A 23847-nucleotide genomic window follows, 5' to 3' on the forward strand; every position below is an offset into this window, starting at 1 on the left:
CTGGATTTTACCTTTTCAACATTCACAGGAGGATTGGCATGAGAAACTGCAGACGGTATATGTTTAGAGAGCAGTCTGAATCACATGACTTGATAAACTTTGATTAACAGAGACAAGGGGCACATGCATGTAGGCCTACTTTCATCCTTTTTATACAGTTATAATGCAAAGAAGCAAAATTATCACTTATTAGTTTACGTTATTCCGCTGAAATGTCTTTTTTTCATTGTACTCCTGCCAAAGCAATCTGTGCCTTCATATCTCTTTGCACAAAAATGTATAACCCTATCACTTAAGGGGCCTCTTGTTATACAAGAGCTATACAACAGTGAAGTGTTGCAGGCCAAGGAGTAGGACGGTTGAGTAAACTCCCACTAATCTGAAAAAGACCAGAACAGTCGGTCAAGAACGCTGTCAGGACTGATGAAGTAAAGGGAACTGATTTGTGACACTTTCATAAACAAACTTCTCTTGTCATGTTTGCCTGCGTCGCTGGCTTTTTACACCATACCTACAGCGACTTACCAAATGTCAAAAAATAGTTCACTGATATGAACAAACGTGATGCAGCAACATTTCACACATAATCATAAATGAAAAAGTAAATAGTAGAAAAGTGGGCAAAAATAAAACTTGCTCACGTCACTGGCACGGGTGAAGAAATCAAAAGTCAAAATAAAAGCCGTGCAAGTAGAAAAAATGACTAACTTCTTTTATGCTAAATCTTTAAAGATAAAAGAAAAGGGCATAGCTGGACAAAGATGGATTGCGCATGCGCGTACACTCTACATCTATGCGCATGCTTCGATGTTTCGATGTCACAAACAGGAGTGTGTTTTTCACGAACAGGACGTGAGAGGCTGGTCTCATCTCCTACATCCCAACCGCTTTAGTGATTTTTTTTTTTTTCGCATTTACAATTTTAAAATTGTAAGAGACATGATCCACGAGCAACTCACCTTCAGGAAGCCCAGTCCCGCGTTGTGGATCATAACTACGCTGGTTTTGCTATTTGCTGTAAGACGATTGTTTTCACAAACAGATAGATAGATAGATTAGATAGATTAGATAGATTAGATAGATAGATAGATAGATAGATAGATAGATAGATAGATAGATAGATAGATAGATAGATAGATAGATAGATAGATACTCAAATGTACTTTGCAACTTTCCATCAATTGTTAATTCATAAAGTGTGAATTCTGTCCAGGTGTGTTGTATTCTGGTGTGTGGCTTCACACTATCAGGACACCTTCTGAACCGCCAAAGCTTTGATTGTGGGCTCAGTGATGAGGTAAGAGGTTTTTGTTATGCATCAGATCATCAGTTATAAATACTGAAAAGACATAAAAAGTTATAGAGATTTCTTATATTTTTTACATCGATGCATGTATTCTTACTATAATTGTGTAATTACTCTTACTTGTTCTTATTGCCTACATCGATCTTTGTTCTTAACACTTTGTACAGATTTCTAAACCTGCTTCAAGTTTAATTCTTAAAGTCGAAGTAATGCTCTGTGCATTGATGTGGTTGGGATCTTTCTTGCAGTTTTTGCCCAAGCTGACAGACGCGGCCAAATGTCTCGTCTGGATATGGTTAGGGTCGAGTATGGCGTTATGCGTGTGGCTATTGTTGGGATCTTGGAGTAAAAGCAGCCTCTGCTTTGAAATGGTATGTGAATGTTTGTGCATGAGATATAATGCATACACTATGCTCCCTTTAGGGTGAAGAATGCAGTCTCTTGCCTGCCTTTGACCTTTTTGTCTCTCCATAGATCATCACTATGGTCAGTGCTGCAATCATTATGATAGTCTTTTACTGTCGTTTCCAAACAAAGGAGATTCAGGTGGGCTAATCACACCTTTCTTGTATTGTTGTACTGTAAACAATGTAGCTAAGGTACATCATGTGAGCTACTTACAAGTTTAACATTTGGGTGAGGATACCTCTCTCCTGTCTACTGAATGTGTTTGGAAAAATAATCATTTTTTTCACTGGGGTTAAAGGACCAGTGCGTAGGAGTTTGTGCCATCTAGTGGTGGAAGATTGCAACTTTGTGCGGCCCTTTTGTCTGCATTCACAGATGATTTTTAGAAGTGGGGGATTTCTTTTTTTCATCGTATCATACTATGTCTGGGCAAAAATGTAATATTACCAAACAGCCTACGCTTTTTCATTGTTAGCAGTCGTTAGCTTGCTACACCGTTACAACAAGCTTTTCTGAAGTTAGTAGTCATCCACTTAGGAGACAGGACATGCATAACATTTCTTATCAGTTGCACAACTTGTTTTATTTTTCTGCTCAAGCATCTATCGGAGACTCTGTACGATAGGTGTGTCAAACTCATTTATGTATATGATAATGACAACTTCAGATTTTTTTTTCCGATTTGTTTTAGTGCAAACAGGACGTTCCTATTAGTCATTAATTGCAAGTGTGTCTTTCTATCTCACTCTAGGAGATACAGAAGTTTAAGGAGCGCTACTCTGACTTTGCTGTGCTACCTTTCAATAATACACCAAGGAATTTGCAAGAAAAGCAGCTAACACATGCGCACGAAAACATGCTCACCAACGTGTACTGCTGGCAGACTGAGGTAAGGAAATGTGACTTTCTAGATGTAATATTTAATTGTTTCATGCTGCCAGCTATTTCTAACATAACAATATCTGAATGGCACTAAATCACTGTATGTGTGTGTTCCCTCCAGTTTAAATGTTGCGGACTTGAAACGTACCAAGAGTGGGAGTCTCGGATTCCAGACTCCTGCTTGTGCGACGGAGAGGATGGTTACTCTGGATGTGTGAGTTATTCTACTTTTTGACTTTCTTGACAAATAACTGCGCAGTACCCGTGTGTTTTTTTTTTTGTTTTTTTTTTTAGAATTCGTATACAGTAAGTTGATTTCAGCAAAACGGACATATAATGTTTACCTTTCTGTTTTAGGTTCGGGTTGGAAACAGTCTTGTTTATGAGAAGGTAAAAGATTGATCTAGTCAAACTGAAAGAAAATATTGTTTCACGCCGGGTCTGTTTCATTTCAAAACCTTTTCCCTTGGTTACTTTTACCTACCTCCTGTTCAGACCTGGTATTAGCTTTTCATCTTGAGTGATTGCAACATGAGTGCAGCGTTAAGTATAAGTTATGTCAATATGTGGCGTTGTCTCCATGTGCATCTTGACCACAGGTTTGTTGTATGAAAATAAACATCATTTGGTTCAGTAGAATGTGCTTCACAGCCACAAACCACACTGTGTCTTGTGTGCCCTGAAATGAGGATATGATACAAACAGAGGAGCTGTAAAATTTCTCTCACTGACCATATTATATATTATTATATATTACAATATAATATACAATATATACTGAATATTTTTTTATTTATGTCCGCACTGACATTAGTTAAGCTATTTCAGAGAGCTTCATAGAACTAATATCGTAACATCTTGGGATGTGCCTGTATTTAATGCTGCTCTCTTACGATCAGTCCATTCAGGACCCATGTTAACGCCAGGTCTGAACAGACGAACAGATAAAAAGCGTTCCTCATTAACCAGCTACTGTGTATTTGCAGCCTTGTCTTCCTACAGTCGTGCTTTTTGTAGAAAAACTCAGCTCCACGTTTCAGATCGTCATCAAAATTTGGGTAAGGAGAAGTGCATACTCCATACCAAGTCACATATAGTTAGGTGAATCTAAAGAAGTGTTCTAAAAAATCTTTTTTCCTTCTTCCTCCAGCTAAGCATCATTTGTATTCCTTTCGCCGCCATCTGTCTGTCTTTTTTACTGGCCTTTCTTTTTGCAATAGGTTTTGTAAGTACCTTAATATGACAGTAAAATTGGTTGATTGTGTTAATTTCAAACACAAAAGATGCTTTTTTTTTGTTTGTTTTTTTTTCCCAGATTGCTTTCGACTCGTGTAATCCGAGCACCTGGAAATACACGCTGGGTTTAGCGGAGAAATTGGTTCCAGTGGTGTTCATCAGAAAGGACAATAACAACCAAATGGAGCCTGAAAATGTGGAGGATGGGAAAGCGAAGGAAAGCGTCTGGGATGACGGTGCAACTGTAAACATAGAAAATAGTACAAATGTGGAAGCAGAAGAAGGAGAGGAGTACGTGGACGACAACCCAGTAAAAATGATTCCTCTGTCGCTTTTTAAGAGGCTCTGGGTCGAGCTGAACCCACCGCCTGTTGAACACAAGGTGCTGGAGGAGCAATGCCTCTCTTTAATTCATACTACATCTAGTAGACCAAGGAATTTCTACACAATTCTAATAGAAGAAGGTTCACCGCTTCTACCCAGTGACGCTGTGTTGGTTGATCCCAACAAACCCACCGGATATAGTTACTGGCGTGAGGGAAATCGTATTTTTAACGTTACAGACATTATTTGGCCAAAGCAGAAAGATGCAGCATAATAGCGCGATAACAGCAGTTTGAGCTATTTTCACATTTCACTCCGCTAAATGCAAATATTTGTGGTATTATAACCACAACACAGTGCTTTTGTCTACAGTGCCTTTTCTGTTTCACATTGTTCACAAAGTTAGTTTTGATAATTGTGTAATTATGTGTGTGTTTCTGTATTTCTCTTGCTGTTTGTCTACAGCCTAGAAATAAATGTCTTAATAACTATGCAATTGATTGCTATCATTACCTTGTACAGTCACCAGAGGATTATAATAAACTTAAACACACCATATATTTCTTCATAAAACGCCATGACAACAGGGGATTGACTAGCAGATGTGTTGATCCACTGCGCTGGATAAACCTGTAGTAGACAAAAGACATGTAATGAGCCAGTGGTTTTCCTCCTCATCAATGCTCAGGTTCATAGATGCTACATTTCTCACTGTAGAGTCATAACTATGACCAGAGAGAACATTTGACGTCATTACCCAGACTGCTTTGCTATGTAAACAACAGTAGCAGGCCCACGAGTGAAATTATATTCTAAAAATTTTAGAAGAATTGATTGACTGAAAAATTACTGACACCAACATTAACCTCATGAAGACTGTTATAGTTCCCTTTAATTTCAAGTGCTAACCTGAACATGCAAGTTAACACCTTCCAGCATTATTAAGAATTGAGTGCTGCACGCCCACTGAAACAGTTCCTTGTTCCTTAATGACGAGACTCAAATGTAAGAAAACTTCTCAAATTCATTGAGGGCTTTAACTGAATTAACATTCAGTTGGTATATTCATGCAAAATACATGAAATTAAAAAAAAAGTCCAACTACTGAGAAATATATATAAAAAAGTCAAATTATGCAGAATTCTCACCTACTGAATGTAAGACAACCAACAGTGCAGAACTATTGGGAAAACCAACTTGAACCATCACCTCCTGTGTCCAGTACAATTGAATACAAATGTTTCAAATCCACCGTTCTTTGTTAGGTCCATGCTGCAAAAGAAAAAAAAAAAAAAAAAAAGCAGTCACGGAAAACAAAAAAGTCAATTCTTGGCTACACCTGCCATTAGTCAGTCCTTTCTTTCAAACCAAGAAGCACAAAACTGGGATGTGATCCCAGCCTCTTAACTTCCAACTTTTCCTCCAAAGACATTTAGGAAGTTGGATTAGAAAACACGAGGTAATCCACCTCGTTCATGCCAACGCTTGAATGAGCTTCGACATCCTCTGGTACCAGAAGCACTTGACGGGGGCGTGGCGTGACACTTGTCAATCACTTACAAGCGTTAAACAAACGGAAACAGACCAAGGGCACTGGAAGGGCATAGCCCTGTTAGCCCATTAATACCAGCCGTCCCTGCATCTACCTATACAGTTCAGATGGAATCTCTAATTATTATTTTATATGCAAAATGGCATAATGGGTCTTTGAAAATGTTAAGTGTTTTAAAACGGTACTTTAGGAAAATTCTGGATGACGCATAAAAACCAACTTTGGGTTACCAGACGTACAGTATAAGCTCGCAATCATAAAACCAACGCGTACATAGGCCTCAGTCATGGACCCCTCATGCTAGTGCTGGTTCGTAAGCCACCCTACAGCGGGGGGAGTTTTGTCATGTTTCGACAAATAACATTATCTCATATTTATGACCCTGTTACGGGAAACGTTGGGGGTGTTTACAAGTCGTTACCCAGCAATGGCCGCCTGACTTCCCCTCATCATACTTCAACTGATTTAATAAAAGCAGAACAGGAATCTCTGGCCGACTGCCATTAATGCAAACAGCAGTAAATCATCTGCAGCATATTTGGATGATAGAGAGGGACACTATGAGCCTTATATTGAAAGCCAAATACATACATACAAGTATTTAAATGTGTGTATATTTAGTATTTTCCTGTGTCTACTGACAAAGTGACACCGTTGTGCTGTCTGCTGTCCTCAACCTTACAGTGTGGGTTCATGGCGTCTGCTCCCCCTAGCTAGTGTTCACATGGTTAACAGCAATCAGAAACGAATACTGTGCTTGAATTAACCAGACGGCTGGAAACATGACTCAAAATACACACTCTTTTTGCACCATAACTGGTGGATGTGAAAAAAATGAATAGACGTCAATGCACTTTTGCAATCTTCTCCCAAAATTCTCACTCATGTCATTATTAAAGTGGATTTGAAGTAAGACCAATAGCACTTACAAGCACTAACATGCCCTTAAAGTTAGAGCCGGTCCTATAATTATTAATTGCAGCAACGGCGGCGAAATAAATCAGAAACAAACTGCACATTTCAAGGTTCCTTTTAATGTTTTTTTTTTTTTTTCTTTTAACAGAAGAGTCTACATGTTTGAGGCCCAAATGTCAATAAGGTTTAAAGAGTAACACGTTCAAAGTAAAACTCTGGAGCAACATCATATGTAAATAATTTAAATAAATAAAAATCTGGACGAGATTTAACTCCTACAAAAAGAGGATTAATTTAAGGAATCCAACAACACAGATATTAAACTTTACAAACAAGTGCAAACGAGGCGTTAAAATCGAACCAGTGAGACATGAATTAAGACCTAAAAAGCGAAAATCGTGGTTAGTGTCATAGAGGCTCTGTGTATATTTCTTTTTCTGTATGCTTTCACTCAATTTAAGATAAAGTACAAAAAATTAAATACTAGAAAAAAAACAAGTAGTTTGGAGGAGCATGGCAATTTGTGCGACGTCCACCAGGTCAAGGATTCATATCTGGCCCCCTGAGCGTCCCGGTTTCTACGTCATGGCTCTGTTATTAATAATCACAAAAGTTCAGAAACATACAGACACACACACGCACGCACACACAGACACACACAGACACAGCCTTTCAGCCTAAACTTGGTCTTTGTGTGGCAAAAATGTAAACATATCTGAAGTATGTACAGAAGGAAATATAAATACGAGTGAGGTCAAACAGGCCCTCTTCAGCCGTATGCAAACAACACAGCAGTAAATGTCCTTGGGATTCTTCTTCTGCATGTTCTTCTTTGTCCGTCTGTTGCTGCTCTGTCATCTTGATCGCGAGTCAGTTCATGACTCTGGATGAGACAAAAAATATTTTACATATTAAACTGGTAAACTTTATTACTTTTGTACAATGCTCTGAATTACAATGTAAATAAGATGGTTTGGCCAAATTCATTTTAGTTCAGTTTCCACTGTAAAATCTGTAAGACGCTCTCTGCCTTAAAATAGTATTGATTTTACCATGTAAATGTACACAAATAAAGCATAACTGGATGTTGGATGTTGTTAGCGGGGGCCTTTGGGTCCTATGGGTTGAGGGGAGGGGCCTCTGAGGATCATCTCACAGATACTTGATAAGTTTGGGATCTAGTGAATTTGGAGGCCAGGTCAACACCTTGTGACGTTCTTCCATGTTTTTTTTTAGTTGCTGCTACGATGAAGGAGTGTCATGGCTATGGGGTGGGGGGTGCCTGGTCAGGTCTAGGTGGGTGGTACATGTCTAAGTAACATCTACTTGACTGTCAGGCTCAAAAGTTTCCCACCAGAACAGTGAATTGTCCTAAGATGGTCAATATCATTCACTTTTCCTTCTCCTGGTTTTAATGTTTTGGCTGATCGGTGTAAATGGAACTTTATTCTGTTTCTCTGACGTATTGGTGGATGTTGTCAGGAAGCAAATAGTAAAATATTCTAGTTTAATCAAACTGTTTTTTTTTTTTTTTCATGGTTTTACGTTAAGTTCACAGCCTCAACAACCTCATCCATAAATTACACCTTTGCATTTCCTCACAGAAAGAGACAAGAGATAAGAAATGTAAGATGTACCAACATGGAAAAAATTGTAACTGATATAAAACAGTATAAATCAGATGGCAAATCTACTTTATTAGTATTCACCATTTCCTCTCTCCAAAGCAGTAACTTGTGCATTATTCTACATACTGTATGTAGGATTTTCTGTTATTTTCTTGCACACAAATTAAGTTTGACAGACCAAATGCAGAAAGGTACGTTGTTGCACTTTTTTTTACAATGCAATGGCTTACAATGTTCCGATATCATCAAAGTGTGGTATGATAGAAACAAGTTTGGGAACCATTGGGTTAAAGCTGCCCGGAGAGTCTTACCTGTGACTTCAGCTGCATCGTCAGCCAGAGGATCCGTGTTCATTACGTACTTTGTGCCAAACACCTTCACCAGCTGCTCAAAAAACTTGCACTCCTGCTTATCGCCTCTGAAAACACGGGCACAGAATTTAAGAGCTTTTTAGAAAGAGGAACAAAAATATGCTCAAGCTGTTGAGCTGACTTTACAGTGAAGACACTGATACGATCTCGCCCATAGACAGCATAAATAAGGACAGTGGAACAGCTCCTTTAAAGTGAAACCAAAGCAAGTAGAGCTCCCCCTGGTGGCTGGCTGTAGTATAGGCTCCACCTCCTACAAGTTAATGAATGTTAATGAATGGGACTTGGGCCAAAATAAAACACTAAAATACATGCCAAATATTTTTTTTTAAATGATGGTTTCTGTCACTTTGGGTAGTTGACATAATGTTGATGCATGTTCAAGTATCAATATTTTGGATAAGTTTCATTTTATTTAGTTATCTGATGCTGTAGAAACAGGATGTGACATATTGGCGACGGCCCGTTGCCATGATAGCCTGGGTCTGAGAGAGTTGTAAAAAAAAAAAAACTGCGCTGTCCATATCCGTGGGAAAATAGGAGGGGGCACATCCATATTTAGACAGTCTATGATCTAGCCACATCATTAAGCACGGCCCCTCCCCCCGAAGAGTGAACAGTACTTACTTTCTGCCTTCCAGGAAGTGTCTGAAATTGGCCCTAAGCCTCTTTATCCTGGACTGACACTGTTCGGGAGTACGCGGGTAACCCTGACTGGCCATGACCTGAGAGATCTGGATGAAGATGGGTTTGTTCTTAGTGCAGCCCTTCAGGTTCTCCTGGATCTCCTCGCTCCCCCAAACTTCCAGGAGCGTCTCGGTCTCACCGTCACTCCAAGGCAGCTTAGAGCTGTCAGGCACCCACTTGTTAGCTGAGGTGAGTAACAACAGAAGTAATAGATTAAAAGAACGTGATAATGAGGAAGCCAAATAACTAACTAAAAAATAAACTTTTGGTAGAATTAATAATGTGATATAAGATCAAAATGTGTTGATTTTGCAGAGTGAATTCACGTTTTTGAACAAATTTTGTTATACATACATTTTGTTTCACCTTTCGCTTGGTCTGATTCAGGTTCAAAATCCTCCGCTTCATCTACAAGCGAGACGTCTGCTACCGAGTCGTCCACCTTCAGCTCCTTCTTTATGATTTTCTCCATTTCCCTGAAGAACTTAAATTCCTCCCTGAAATGAACAAATTTAACTCATCAGTTAAAACCAGATGTTAGCTGGTAAATTTCGCTAAATACAATTTCCATTGGGAAGCACTCAACACGTTCATGCTGGAGCTGAAAATACGCAGCATGTTTTAGAGCTGACAATCTTCTGATGATACAAAGCAGAGTGTGGACAGACATCATAAGCTTCAGAAACTTAAAAAATAAATTGTGTATGGAATGAAATGGCTATTTGTCTCAAACTAATAAAAAAAAAAGATAATGAAAAAGTACTTAAAAACCAAACTACACAACAAACAGCCACTGAGGCACTCAGGGATTTCGATCACGTAGGGGTTGAAGAAAAAGTCCAGGGAAAAAAATGACCTTTGGTGTGGCTTATTTCCACTGACAAAAAGCAAACAAACAGCACAGGCCTCTGCTGCCTCTCTCATCCTGGGGAAAAAAACAAAAAACTATAACCCCTCCCAGTGCCGAGCTCACTCGTCCCCTTTTTTCCTCTAGTTCAGTTCAGATTTATTGATACCCCAAAGGAGATTAATTTTGCAGCAGACATCAGAGACACAGTGGACAAGGGCATCAACATCAAATGACATCACAAGAAAAAACATTATCACAACAATAATAAAAAAAACGTGACACATTAAAGTGCAAGGTGGAAATGCAAACAATGCATTAAGTGCCTAATACTAAGAAATGAGAATTAAAAACAAAGTATAAAATAAGCAGTGCATGGAAGAGGTGGAACTAAACTCACCTTTTATTTGACACCTTCAAAATAAAAGCACTAACAAGTCATTAAATAAACAGCAATGTATTTATGAACCGATGGAAAGTCTAAACTTGAACCTGAACAAAGGAAAATAACTAATATTTAAACAAGATCACAAAAGAACAACAAACAGCTCCAACACAGAATGAACAAGCATCACTGACCTTTCATGGGCGAAGCCGAACTTAAGGCGCTTAATTCGCGTGTAGCACTGCTCCGACGTCCTGATGAACCCGTGGTCGCTCATCTTCTCCGAGACGTACTCAAACACATGTCGGTTCCTCAGGGAGCCCCTCAGGGTGAGCTGGACGTTGTCCTGACCCCAGATCTCCAGGAGGGTGCGAGTCTCCTGGTCCGACCAGGGCATCTTTCTGCTCTGGTCGGCGAGGAGGTGGCTGGTTGAAGGCTCCTCGTCTACGACAAGGACAGACGTGCCTGTTATTGGGTGTGTTAATCTTTGACACAAACTGACTTGATTGCGTTTAAACTCACACAAGACGGAATCGTCGTCAATGAGGGACTGTAATGGGACGTCGGCAACCGCGCTGTCCACCTGAGTGAACGCAGAGTTATTACCGAGCACCGGAGCAAGAAGGTTGAAGTATCGGAACACCGTGGGCCGCCCGCCGCTTCTGGAAAACAAAAAAACAAAACAAAGCTAAGCATATCGCCGTGAAATACTCGACCCATCAATTAGTTGCTTTCTTTACCTCCAGTTATTGCAGTAACGCCTGTACGTCTTCTTCAGCCTTTTAATGCGCGTGTGGCACTGCTCCGCCGTCCTCAGGTAGCCTATGGCGGCCATCTTCTCCGATATCTCCGCAAATATGTGCCCGTTGCGGACGCACGTTTTCAGGCTGTGCTGCACGTCGTCCGCGGCCCACACCTCGATCAGAGCCACCGTCTCCTGCTCTGTCCACGCCGTGTTCACGCCTTCGCCACCACCTGCAGGCAGACGGAGATATTACACGCGTCACTGAATGTTCGATCTAATAAGAGGCGCGTCCTCCGCAGCGAACGCGTTACCTGAATCCTGGTCGGCCTGGTCGTCTTTTTCATCGTACTCATCGAGGGAAACCGCCTCCTGCCCAAGTATTTCTTCCAGCTGGCTGTAGAACTTATAATCTACTCTTCTTCCACATCTAGGAAGAGCGAAGAGATAATTAATAATCAACTGCTTGGATTGAATTCATGAAAAGAGCCACGCAGAGAGCCTCGTCTCACTTCTTCCTGTCGTAGCACTGCCGGAAGTTGGTCCTCAGCGACTTGACTTTCCAGCGGCACTGCTCTGAGGTTTTCGAGAAGCCGAGGTCCTGCATCCGCTCCGAAATGTCCGCGTAGACGTGCCCGTTGTGGACGAAGCCCCTCAGCGCCTTCTGAACTTCTTCGTCGCCCCAGATATCGATGAGCGCCAGGGTCTCCTCGTCCGACCACGAGCCGGGCGCCGATTTCTCCGGCGACATGTCGGCCTCGCCATCTTGCATGAAAGACACAGAACTTCAGTGTCCACACTCCCTAAAGGGGCGTGTAGTGTGAGGAGTCAGGATGGAGTTGACGTAGGGGGGGAGGGCACGGGATGCGTTTTACCTCTTTCACTCGCCGATTCACCATTCGAGTCTTCCGATATCTCAATGGAGTCCGTCACCAAAGCGGACGAAGTCGGCGGCTCCTTGTCCAGAATCTGCTCCAGCAGATCGTAGAATTTAAAGTCGACCTTATCCGTACCAGATGCGCTACGAGGGGGACAAAAAAGTGTATCAACACAAAGCGCCCTCACCAGTTTAGCATCAGCATTCAGGTGCAGTTTTTACCTCATGTTTTCCTGACAATGCCGGTAGTTGGCTTTTAGTCGTTTGATCCTGGTGTGGCACTGCTCTGCGCTGCGGGAGTAACCGTTGGCTCCGAGTTTCTCCGATATCTCAGTGAAGATGTGACCGTTGTGCGGGTAGCGTTTCAGGCAATGCTGAACCTGAATTTAAGTAAAAGGTGTTGTGAGATCACACAAGATAGGCATGACGTTATGACCATGTGCCTAATATTGTGTGGGTCTCCCTTGTGCCGCCAAAACAGGGTGTCCTGTGGTTTCCGGTGCATCCCACAGATGCTTGATCAGTTTGGGATCTAGAGAATCTGGAGGCCAGGTCAACACCTTGTGCTGCTCGATGAGTACTGGGGATGGCTGCTGCCCTTGAGGAGTGTCATTGCTATGGGGTGGGGGGAGGGCCTAGTCTGGTCTAAGTAGGTGGTGCATTTCTAAGTAACACCCACATGAATGAATGCCAGGTCCAAAAGTTTCCAGAAGTATCTTCACTGAATGTCATCAGATGTTATTCAATGTTATTCACTTCTCCTGTCAGTGGTTTTAATGTTATGGCTGATTGTTGTATAATAGAAACTTACAAATAACTCACTCATTCACACTATGATATTGTGCTCTACCTGTGGGTCTCCCCAGATCTCTAGAAGGATGATCGTCTCTTTGTCCGACCAAGGGACTTTTTTCCTGTCCTCTGGGACTCCCGCAATTGACTCTGAAGAAAAAAAACAATTTTGGATAAAGAATTAAGTTTTCAATCATTTGTTTGAGCCATTTCAGCCCACATCAAGTGAACTCAAGTATACTACACAGACATTTTATATATATATATATATATATGTATATAATATATATACTATAATATATATATATATATATATATATAATATATAATATAAATAACAAACTACAGCCTGAAAAAATACCATTAAACTTTCACATATGCCCAACATTACAACATTACTCTCCACAGAACCTTAAACTATTAAACTATAAAGTTATTATAAAATACGTAAAGTGTAGAATAAGAAATAGAATGTCAACTCGGAAATTACTGCTTCCAAAATAAAAACAAAAAAAGCTGCTGCACACATTTTAATGTTCCGCAAACAGTGGCAATGCACCAAACTTATTTTTTCTCCTCCGAGTTAACCTCTAACATGAACGCTATTATCGGAAGTCTGAAATTTCCAAGTTGGGATATACTATTTCTGATTTTCATGAAGACATCATCTAAGCTGGTGTTTTTTCACTGAAGTCACTCGTCGGAAAGATGGAGAGTAAATTTATGAAGTTAGGAGAATGTGACCAACTACGAGCAAAGGACTTAAAAATAGTAAAAAAAAAAATAATAACTAATATTAAAAGTTAAGATGCGAATTGTGCAATTTAGGGTTAGAATATGATGCACAATTTGTTTTTGAAATTGAAACTGAATTAAATTGTTTGTTAATCGAATAATTCCTCAAATTAATTAGTTTGTGACCCACCCCTGGAAAAAAGTTCAGTCTGTACGGGGTGAGGGGGGCGCCCCGCTTTCCTTAGATAAAAGTATGGGGGGGTTCCAAGGAAAAAAGGTTGGGAACCATTGACCTGCAGCACAACCTGAGGAGGATAAAATCTAAAATGCACATTTCATCTCAGCATGTTTCTGGGACTCACAATAACCAGCCAGTGTACACTGAGTAAGTGGCATTAAAAATAACACAGCTGGTTATCTAAACTGAAACCGGAGGAGAAAATTTACCGTTGTCCTGGTGACCGTAGACTGAAAAGTCCTCTTCAGCCTCTACTGTTATTTCATCCAGCTGCTGCACCGCAGAGAAGTCCTTCACTAAAATCCTTCCCAGTTCCTTGTAAAATTTGCACTCAGCCTGCTCTTGTCCTTTCAGTCTGCGGTGAAGAGATAAGAAAAAAAAAAAAAAAAAAGCAGATAAACACAGGAAAGCTTTAAAAATGAACAGTTGCTTTGACTCTCCCGACTCGTTGCACACACGTACTTGTTCTGGTAGCACTGTCGGAAATTTGATCTCAACCTCTTGAGTCTCGTCTGACACTGCTCTGGTGTTCTGGAAAAGCCCTGGGTGGCCATCTTGTTGGATATGTTGGAAAAAATGTGGCCCGTTCTGTGGATTCCTCTCAGCTCCTGTTTCATCTTGTCTTCCCCCCATGTGTTGATGAGGGCCAGAGTCTCCAGGTCCGTCCAGGGAACGCTTCTGGTTCCTTCAACAAAAACATGAAACAACAATTTCCCTGGAACCTGTCACGTTGATATAACACTGCCTCCCAGTAAACACCTTTTTTTTTACCCTTACATGGACATAAGTCAGGCGATCAGAAACAGTTACCACATTTAGATTTTTGTTGTTGGTTTCAGATGCTCTCCTTGTTCCATAACAGTGGCCTTCAATGATTTTCAGGGCAATGACTCCAAACTTATGGAGCGCTTAAGTAGGGACTCCCTACCTACTATATGTGTTCTATATTAAACTCTGTAGTGCTATTTCTAAATATACATTATTATTATTATACATTTTGCATTCAATATCAAGCTAATCCTTATCACTTCACTAAAATATGTTGAATTAATGTGTAATAGAATTAGAAATTTAAATTTGTGGCGGGAAAAAAAAATGTATATAAAAAACGTCTAATCAACCAAAGATTTTGCGACCCCCATGCGGTGCCTCTGCGGACTCCCTGTTGATGACCTACGTTCCATAACTTTTTTGTGACATCGTACCAGTTTCCAGTTGGCCCGTTTGCCCGACAAACTGCAAGTCCTCGTCTCCGTCTTGGGAGTCGTCTTCATCGACGACTTCCTCGACCTCGAAGGTGACCTCGGGGACCGCAGAGGAAGCCGAGGAGCCGAGGACCTGCTCCAGCTGGGCGTAAAATTTACGCTCCTTGGAGTTCCCTCTGGTGGCAGATCGGGGAAGAGACAAAAAGGGAGCACAAATTACAGCTAATGTTTAAAAAAATCTACCCGACGACCGACTCAGAGTCCGTGTCATTCGACGCTCACTTGTTCTGTCTGAAGCATTTCTTCAGCGTTTTGATCCTCGTCTGGCACTGTTCCACCGTCCTCATGTAGCCCCTCTCCACCATCTTCTGCGCGATTTGAGTAAATATGTGCCGGTTTTTCAGGCAGCCCTTCAGAGCCCGCTGCACAGAGTCCTTCCCCCAGATGTCGAGCAGATGGAGCGTCTCCTCGTCCGACCAGGGAACTTTCGTGTCCGCCACGACTGGGAAAGAACCTTCCTGAGAGTCTGAAACCAAATATTTAGAGTCAGTTAAAGCTTTCGTGCAACATTAAGAACCAAACAGCAGCTGAGCCACACAAACTGTACAAACCTGTATATTCTCCCCATATGGAGATCAGAGGAGATTCACCTGAATTCTCGTCATCCATCGAGGAATCCCTGGAAAGGTAAAAAACTAGAATTAACTCACCATTTTGTGGTCGACAGAGATTAGTTTTAGAGATTTGGAGTGTTTGTTTTGAAATGAACATGATAGAGACATAATTTGGCAATCATATGTTTGCACAAGGAAAGAAAAGTGACTTATTTTGCAAGTGCCTGGTAACAAAACTCTAATACAGCCGAGGCAAAAGTTCAAGTTGGTGCTTGGAAAATAAGCTAAATCATCAATGGAGCATGAATGTCAGAAGCAAAATCCAGATGGTGTCAAACATACAGCCCGTGATCCAAAACTGGCCCACCAGAGGGTCTAATCTGGTCCACAGGATGAATTTGCAGTTGAAGTGCAAAAAAAATTACACGATAGTACATTAACTGCAATTATTCAATAAAACGGGCTGGTATTTCTACTATTTCTTTCCAATAAGGGTTGTTCTGTTTTAGTAAGAGTTGCAAAAAACAAATTGGGCTGAATTAAAGAGAGTTTGCGCCCCTCCTCCAGGACATTGTGGTCTTTGTGTGCAACAAATGGAATAATAAAACACCACCGGCCATCTTACAAGAAAGCCGAAGCGTCTACAGACTGCTTCGGAGGAACGTCGACATCTTCGCTCCGCTTCCTCTTCCTGAAAACCCGTTCCGCCTTCAAGCTTTGGCTGCTCTCGCTGGCTTCTGAATCCATGTCCGCGGCGTCATTGAACGTTGTGAGGTCTATGGTTTCGTCACATGGCTGTGTACCGAGAGATTTCCTCTCCTGAGAAGTGTTCCCGCCCCCGACCTTCGACTGCCTCGTCTCCCTCGGCCTTGGTCTGATCGCCTCGGACGTCCTCCTGCTCGACTTTTCCAGGCTGCTCGTGTTGACGGGATCGCCAAGAAGTCCTTCGTGCTCCGGAGGGGCGGAGTCTTTGAGAGCAGGTGAGCAGGAGGATGCGTCCGTGGCAGGTTTGGTCCCGGGAGGCAGCGATAGGGAAGACAGGATGCAGTCGTCCATTGGTAATAACCTAGGATCTAGAAGTCAGAGCAGAGACGGAAGGGTTAGACATTGGATTGGTTCGAACATAAATCACTGAGAAAGAACAACATGACAAACCTTCCTCACCATCCACCATCCTCCTCCTCATCCACACACATCCACACAGGACTGCTCCACTTCCATCTCTGTGCTGTTGCCGTGCAATTTTTATTTCCCTGTAAATAGTACTGTGGAATATATTTGTCATTTATCCTATATTTACCTTTGGTATAGAAAGTTTTTAAATTTATATTCGTATGTCTGCATAGACCTTTTCCGTTCAGTATTCCTGTTGTGTCTTTACCTGATCTTTAAAAAATTATTATTTTTTTTTGTGTGACGACAAAACTTACCAAGGACCAATCTAGGGACTAAAATGTAGGAATTACAGGAACTTAACTGTCAAAAACTGTTTGTTTGGACTGTACATACAGTGTCCCCCCTCCACCTGGAGCCTTTAATTACCTTTCTCTTCAAAGTGACCGAGGTTTCTGTGGTGTTCAAGTACAGCCTTCATGTTCTCCGGTGGGAAAAAGGATTGTAAACATTCGTCGAGGAATGACGGAGTGTCTTTGAGAGAAGCTGCCAACTGAGAAGAGAGATCAAGTGTTTACTTAAAGCTATTCTGCACTATTTATTTTTGTGTGATCTACACTAAACAACAAGTAGTTTATATTATACTAGCACTAGACCATTTCACATGTCTTAGCTTGTTATGTAATTAAAAAGCAAAAGAGTTAGTTGTTGCTTTCATAAAAAGGTAATTTGCTCATATGAAACAGTCTTGGTAGTAATGTTAAATATATGATTAAAAAAATCTATTCATTTATTAATACATCAGGTTTTTAACACAAATTATTATAACGATAATTTTGCATCTGGTTGAATATGCCTGCCGAGATAGAGCTCAAAGAACACGGCACCTGTGTGAAGTCTGGAACAGGAACCAGCTCCTCCAGTCTTGATATAAACTCCCACACCAGCATCTCAAGCGCTGCATCGTACTTTGATCCAAAATATACAGGGAAGATTTCCTATGAGTGAGGAAGAGAGACAAGTAACGTTTTGAATGTCGATATATTCAGTACACTGCTACAGGATGTGATTGCCGTATATCGTTTCATATTATTATTCAGTTTCACCAAGCATCTCATCCCTCAAGCTGTTAAAGTGAGTCAGCAGAAGCAAGAATAAGACCCTGGAAGTAGTAGTTATTTGGATGCGGTTCAGCTGTTAATAATGAAATAAGTCTTCGACTTCTTTCATACCTACACAAACTTTGTAGTTGTCCTCTAATTTAACACGATCGAGCTGCAGTGATATCAAACAGCACCAGACTGGGCTGAAAACTGAAACCAGGAAACAGGGAAATGCCCAAAACTGCAATTCCTCAAATGGCCACTTGAGGCTGGCTCCGAAAGTGAGTCGATCGTCATAGATCCCAATAGATTTTTTAAAAACGTAAAATGTAAAGACTTTACAGCAGAAAAATCTGTTTTGGGCTATATTAATTATATCACCATTCAAGAATTTTAAAATGACTAATGCTCATGTTATATCAAGGCTTAAAATTGTGCAAATTAAAAGCGTGGCTGGTTTGATTGAAAGGTTTCCCTCGAGGGTCGCATGCCATCTTCTTATCACATCAACTCCACTCCATGCTCCATCCTTTATTTAGGAGTTAAGTGGAGTCAATGCCAAGATGGCAGCAACTGGTGCCTTCCACAGCAACCTTCAAAATAAAATGAAAAATAGCAATCTTATGATGTTGACGTTACAGGTAGTATATATGCACAGCCAGTGGTAGCCAATTGCCTGCAGAGGTGGCAACCATTTTCTGATTAGTTGCGAGTAAACTGGAGTCAGGCTCCAAGGAGATGGCGACGTCCTGAGCCAACACACCGAGCTTCATCTTGATAGAACGGTCCAACCATCTGTCTCCGTTAGCAGCGCTGTGTAAATACCTATAATTTACCGCCGCTTTCCACTTCATTATGAAGATGTATACTGGACAGGACGCAGCCTCCGTTTTCTCTCATTCTCAAACCGAGGCCATAAAAGGATGCACATGCTCGAGGCTGTGGTATTCGGACCATGATCGCCTAGCATTGAAGGCCCCAAAGTGTGCCAAGTAAACATTCCCCACATGATTACACCACCACCAGCAGCCTGGACAGTTGACACGCCGCTGAGGCCAAACTCTCACCCTACCATCTGCAGTCTCAGCAGAAATCGTTTGTTACACCAGACTTGATTTTTCCAGTCTTCCATTGAACAGTTTTTGGTAAGTCTGTGCCCACTAGAGCCTCAGATTTCTGTTTTTTGGCAGGACTCGGCCTGGTCTTCTGCTGTTGCCGCCCATCTGCCTCAAAAAAAAAGCTGGATGTGTTCTGAGATGCTTCTATGTTCAACACGGTGTCTATCTGTCTGGAGTTAATGTTGCCTTTCTGTAGACTCAAATCAATATGGGATTTCTCACCTGGAAAAAGTATTTTCTTTCAGAGGGATCCTCCAGTAATGAATGCACCAGCTCCACAAAGTTCACCTCAGACTCCTCCACCTGGTCTATGGTTACCTGATGTACACACACACGCACAGTATGAATGTAAAAATGCTCAAACCAAGGGAAGCGAAATACTACCATTAAAAAAATATGTATTTCTTGACTGAAATGAGCTGACAGAATCCACTCACATGGTGATCCTTGGCAGTGCTGACAGGAGCCTTTATTCTGTCCAGATGTGGCTGAATGGTCTGCATGTCCACTGGGTGTTCGCCTCGACACATCTCCAGAACCAGCTAGATTTAAAAAAAATAAAATAAAATAATTAAACAAATCATGACAAGACAGTTGAGAAGGTTGGACTGTTGCATCATAACTAATGAAAAAAAAAAAAAAAACAGGTGATTGTAGGGCTGTCGACAAGTTGTGCGGTAACATTATTTACAATGGTCATCGTCTTCTTAACGGCAAAATAAAATGAAATTTCGCCTGCAACAAAAGATAAACGGTAAACAATACTGACCCTGGCCCTGAGCCCCAGGATGAGCTGAGCCCTCTGGCTATAGCTCATCAGCTCTGGGACCAGCTCCGTCACCATGGTAACAAACTCCTCCAGCATCCCATAGTGATCGACAAGTCCCTGCTGCACAACTTGCCACACTGCAGCTGAAAAAAGCTGCAAGGGTGGGGCCAGGAGACGCACATAATGGATTGGGAGATCATTGTCTGAAGTAGGAGGGGAAAAAAAGCAAAAAAATATGTAAACACAAAGATGCATAAACAGTTAATTTGCTTGTTGCTTTATTACTGTGCATCACAAACGTACCCACACACAATGTGATCTAGTGAATACAGGTTTTTATTTTACCTCTAAATAACGAAGTTACATGAAGAGCAAAAATCTCCACTGGGCATTTATAGGTTTAGATTCAATAAACCTTGTTGGACTGGACCCAAAACGGATGCACCTGTTTCTCTTGAGTTCTTTCTCAGCGCAAACACAACAGGAGACGAGAACGGTGCCGCACAACATTTCATTCAAACAAAACCGGCAACCGTAAAACATCATCCACTCTGACCCAGCACTGAGGAGCGCACGCATAGAAGAACGTCAACACAAAGATGCACTGTAGACCAACTTAAACTTCAATACCTGCCAACGTCCCAATCACTTGGGATATTTCAAGGAGAGGAGCAGCTACTTCTGAGTCTGAACAAAGGGTGACAGGAGGGAACACCACAGAGTACACACTGTCCAGCAGACTGACAGCCGTTTCATACATTTACGTTCTCAAACACCACCTGGCACTGCTCCGCCCACTGGAGCGCATCTGAGGCACCCTTTTGAGTCGGCTTGGCGAAGGAGCTGGTTCACTTCCCCACCATCCAAGTGGAAGCCCAGATGCAGCACCTTCCTCCGTCTAACACTCTCCCCTCCCTCCAATTTTGGTTGACAGAGCATACATATATCTCCTCGACATGTGACCACAAAGGGTCATTTTCACCCAGCAAGAAGTTTCGCTCTAGATGCAGGAAAGCGCTTTATCTCTCTTTGCAAATGTTGCACAGATTCTGTTGAAGTGGTTGGACCTTGAGCAAAATGTCTCAATTTTATCTTACACTTCTCCACAAACCCAGGCGGGTACAAAACAGCAGCTCGAAGGCAGAAAAGAAACACTTCAAGGACACTTCAGAGTTTTAATGCTTGGTTAAATGAACGAGCACAGAGCATCACCGTGAGACTGCTCTAATGGAAAGTCCTCGTGGCGTGTACTACAGGAAGCAGCCGTCTACGAAGGTGCCATTCCAGCGTCCAGTGACCTTTAACCCCCACGTTGCCTCCCTAGCTAATGAAACCAAATTAGTTAACTTGTCACCGCTCTGCCAGAATCTGTGCTAGAGCAGCTGAGGTCTGTATTGGCCCTAACATCACAGCTGCTCCTGCTACCCCGGATTCCTCCCCAGCACAGACACTCAGGGAGACAGTGGGCAGTTTTATATCGGACCACAACATGTAAACCGAACGTGAAACAGCAGGAGCCCAGTAAACGTAAGAAAAGAGATTTAATCTTCCTAGAGTGCTGCACAGGATGCTGCGGTGAGCCATCCAGCAGGGACCTTATCCTGGCACACAGCACAACAGCTGAGCCACTCCTGCAAACTCTCCACCTGCACCTGCAAAACCACACCCAAAAACCGCACCTTTGTCTGCAAATCAGTGAGAAACGTTGGAGTCCTCGTAGAAAACGGAGAAAACTAACTGATAAAACCTGATGAGGATGTTTTATAAAAGGTTCTCAGCACAAAAAGCAACACATTAATTGCAATCATCCTCACAAAACAAGCAGGGGGTGCACAGTGCAGCTCTTAGAACCACTACAGATAAATAAGTTTTTGCTCTGAATGTTTTGTGTCAGAAGTTTAAAATATTCCGCTTTAGCAGAAAAAGTGACTCACATTATATCGACACTGCACTGGTTCATAGTGTGTGCTTGGCAGTTGAGTAACTTAACCACACTTTTACCCTCATCCCGACTCAACAGCATCCACCTGAAGCTTCATGCGCAACTTGATTTACAGAGGCGAAGTGCTGCGTAAAATAATGAAACGGTAACGCTGCGCTCCGGTGCATCGACAGCAGCATCCATCAAACTCACAACAAACTCGCGGAATCACAAGTTATTGCCGACATTTATACTGCGGGCTACACGCGCTGCTGGATGTCAGACAGGTGTAATGGGAGAAATTAGATTTGAATAATGCTCGGATCGCTTATAAAAAAAAAGCATCTGGCACACGCGTATTTTACGAAATCCTTGACAGAGCGACGGGGAAACAAACCCTCACTTTCTAACATTGTGGATTAACGACTGCGGGGGTTTGGATGTAGAGAAAACATCAGGTAATTTCCGGTCTCCACGTTAAGGTCACGCTACCTCGGTGATGACAACACAAAGATCAGGGACCCGATATGAACGATATGATTCTCTTTTTTTCCTCTTTTTTCATCAGTAAACACGCACCTCGGTCGCTTCCGCTTTCAGTCCCGCGTTTTATTTCCATTTAGCTGCTGACAGAACAAAAAAAAAAAAAAAATTCTGCCAGATGTCCCCCACGGGTTTGCGGCTATCACGAGAAAAAAAAAATGTGTACAAAGGCTAAATCAATAAATTCTGATGATTTTTGATTGACAAAAACAAACACCTGCGTTCGCAAACCAACCAAAAATGCGAGCGCAATTGTTTTTGTTTTCTGGACGGGCTTCTTGTTTTTGATTCTCGCATTGGGAGGAGAGAGACGGAACAAAGGTTTCTGGTCTCATCCGCCTCAGTCCAGATCGTGGCAAACCCTCTTTCCTGGTTGGTTGACGAAGACCGGATCAGCCAGGCAGTTCGGATGGGGGACCGGTAGATGGCGTCAGACGGACATCGGGTCTGACCAGGTCTCATCTGGTGTCTGTGGCGAGTGTGCGTGGGGTTTCAGGGGAATGATGGGAAGGTGAAAAGGAGTGACGCAAATAAATAAATAAATAAATTAAATGTGCATTGATCAGCCATAACATAATGACCACTGACAGGTGAAGAGAAAAACACTGATTTTGATTCTCTTTATCAAGAAACCTGCCTGTCGGTGGGATATATTAAGAAGCAGGCGCACAGTTTGTCTTCAAAGTTGATGTTAGAAGCAGGAAAAAAAACACAGAAGCGACTTTGACAAGGGCCACAAGAGCCAAGTTGCGATGGCTCGACGGCAAGATCTGAGCATCTCCAAAGCTGCAGCTCTTGTGGAGTATTCCTGGTCTGGTTAAAGTGATCCAAAACATGAGTAAAATAAGTCAACTGGAGACAGGATCATAAAGGGCACAGACTCACTGAGGCTCTGATTGAAATGTGTTAGAACTGGACCACAGAGAAATGGAAGAAGGTGCCTTGTCCAAGAAACATGTTTCTTTTAAATCACATGCATAGCCACGTAAGTAAACATTGCGTCCTGACATTTATGTGGAATCTTACTTAAACGTGCTCAAAGTCTTCGATGGAAACTGCATTCCCTGATGGCAGCAGCCTCTTTCAGCCCCTTTCCAGAAATGGAAAAATGGTTCGGGAACACAACAAGTTCAAGATGTTGACTCGGCCTCCAGATCTCAATCCGATCAAGCATCAGTGGGAGGCCCCAATTTCCTGGACTTAAGGGATCTGCTGCTAACGTCTAGATGCCAGATGCCACAGCACAGCTTCAGAGTCCAGTGAAGGCAAAAATATCCGTGGCCTGTTGAGGCGCGGACTTAAGACCACTGAAGGTGTGCTGTGATATCTGGCACCAAGGCGTCAGCATCACATTATTTAAGTCCTGCAGATTGCGAAGTGGGGCATCCATGGATCAGATGTGTTTGCGCAGCACATTCCACAGCTAGATCCAAAAAAAAAAAAAAAAGTAATTTGTCAGAAGTTTCCTTTCATATAGGAAACTATATTATTACAAAAGGGGAAATTAAACATTAGTGAGCAAAAAGTCAAAATAGC

General features: G+C 42.0%; 2 protein-coding genes across 5 annotated transcripts; one reads left to right on the forward strand and one right to left on the reverse strand.

Moving 5' to 3' along the window:
• Nucleotides 1–805: 805 nt before the first annotated feature.
• LOC125000108 lies at nucleotides 806–4647 on the forward strand. Of its 2 annotated transcripts, XM_047575475.1 has the most exons (10): nucleotides 807–1017; nucleotides 1214–1297; nucleotides 1555–1677; nucleotides 1781–1852; nucleotides 2466–2603; nucleotides 2718–2810; nucleotides 2954–2986; nucleotides 3583–3654; nucleotides 3747–3821; nucleotides 3912–4647. In XM_047575475.1, exons 1-10 carry the CDS (start codon nucleotides 808–810, stop codon nucleotides 4428–4430), a joined length of 1419 nt encoding a protein of 472 aa, XP_047431431.1. In that variant the 5' UTR covers nucleotide 807; the 3' UTR covers nucleotides 4431–4647. The 2 variants fall into 2 exon arrangements, with proteins under 2 accessions (XP_047431432.1, XP_047431431.1); XM_047575476.1 differs by lacking the exons at nucleotides 3583–3654; nucleotides 3747–3821 and having other exon boundaries at nucleotides 806–1017.
• A 2075-nt stretch (nucleotides 4648–6722) lies between these two features.
• Nucleotides 6723–22878, reverse strand: zgc:113263 (uncharacterized protein LOC503753 homolog). 3 transcript variants are annotated; one of them, XM_047575947.1, is made up of 24 exons: nucleotides 22348–22878; nucleotides 19848–20050; nucleotides 19516–19620; nucleotides 19301–19396; nucleotides 17745–17855; nucleotides 17287–17410; nucleotides 16370–16817; nucleotides 15742–15809; nucleotides 15413–15656; nucleotides 15131–15306; nucleotides 14388–14610; nucleotides 14135–14280; nucleotides 13011–13102; nucleotides 12383–12540; nucleotides 12159–12304; nucleotides 11796–12048; nucleotides 11598–11713; nucleotides 11282–11516; nucleotides 11064–11203; nucleotides 10736–10985; nucleotides 9676–9806; nucleotides 9250–9493; nucleotides 8563–8669; nucleotides 6723–7506 (listed from the first exon to the last, which is right to left on the reverse strand). In XM_047575947.1, exons 1-24 carry the CDS (start codon nucleotides 22385–22387, stop codon nucleotides 7499–7501), a joined length of 3864 nt encoding a protein of 1287 aa, XP_047431903.1. In that variant the 5' UTR covers nucleotides 22388–22878; the 3' UTR covers nucleotides 6723–7498. The 3 variants fall into 3 exon arrangements, with proteins under 3 accessions (XP_047431903.1, XP_047431901.1, XP_047431904.1); XM_047575945.1 differs by having other exon boundaries at nucleotides 9664–9806; nucleotides 22348–22875; XM_047575948.1 differs by lacking the exons at nucleotides 17287–17410; nucleotides 17745–17855; nucleotides 19301–19396; ... (1 more) ...; nucleotides 19848–20050; nucleotides 22348–22878 and adding an exon at nucleotides 16900–16992 and having other exon boundaries at nucleotides 9664–9806.
• Nucleotides 22879–23847: the final 969 nt, after the last annotated feature.

This window comes from Mugil cephalus, chromosome 22, assembly GCF_022458985.1.
Source record: "Mugil cephalus isolate CIBA_MC_2020 chromosome 22, CIBA_Mcephalus_1.1, whole genome shotgun sequence".
NCBI lineage: Eukaryota > Metazoa > Chordata > Actinopteri > Mugiliformes > Mugilidae > Mugil > Mugil cephalus.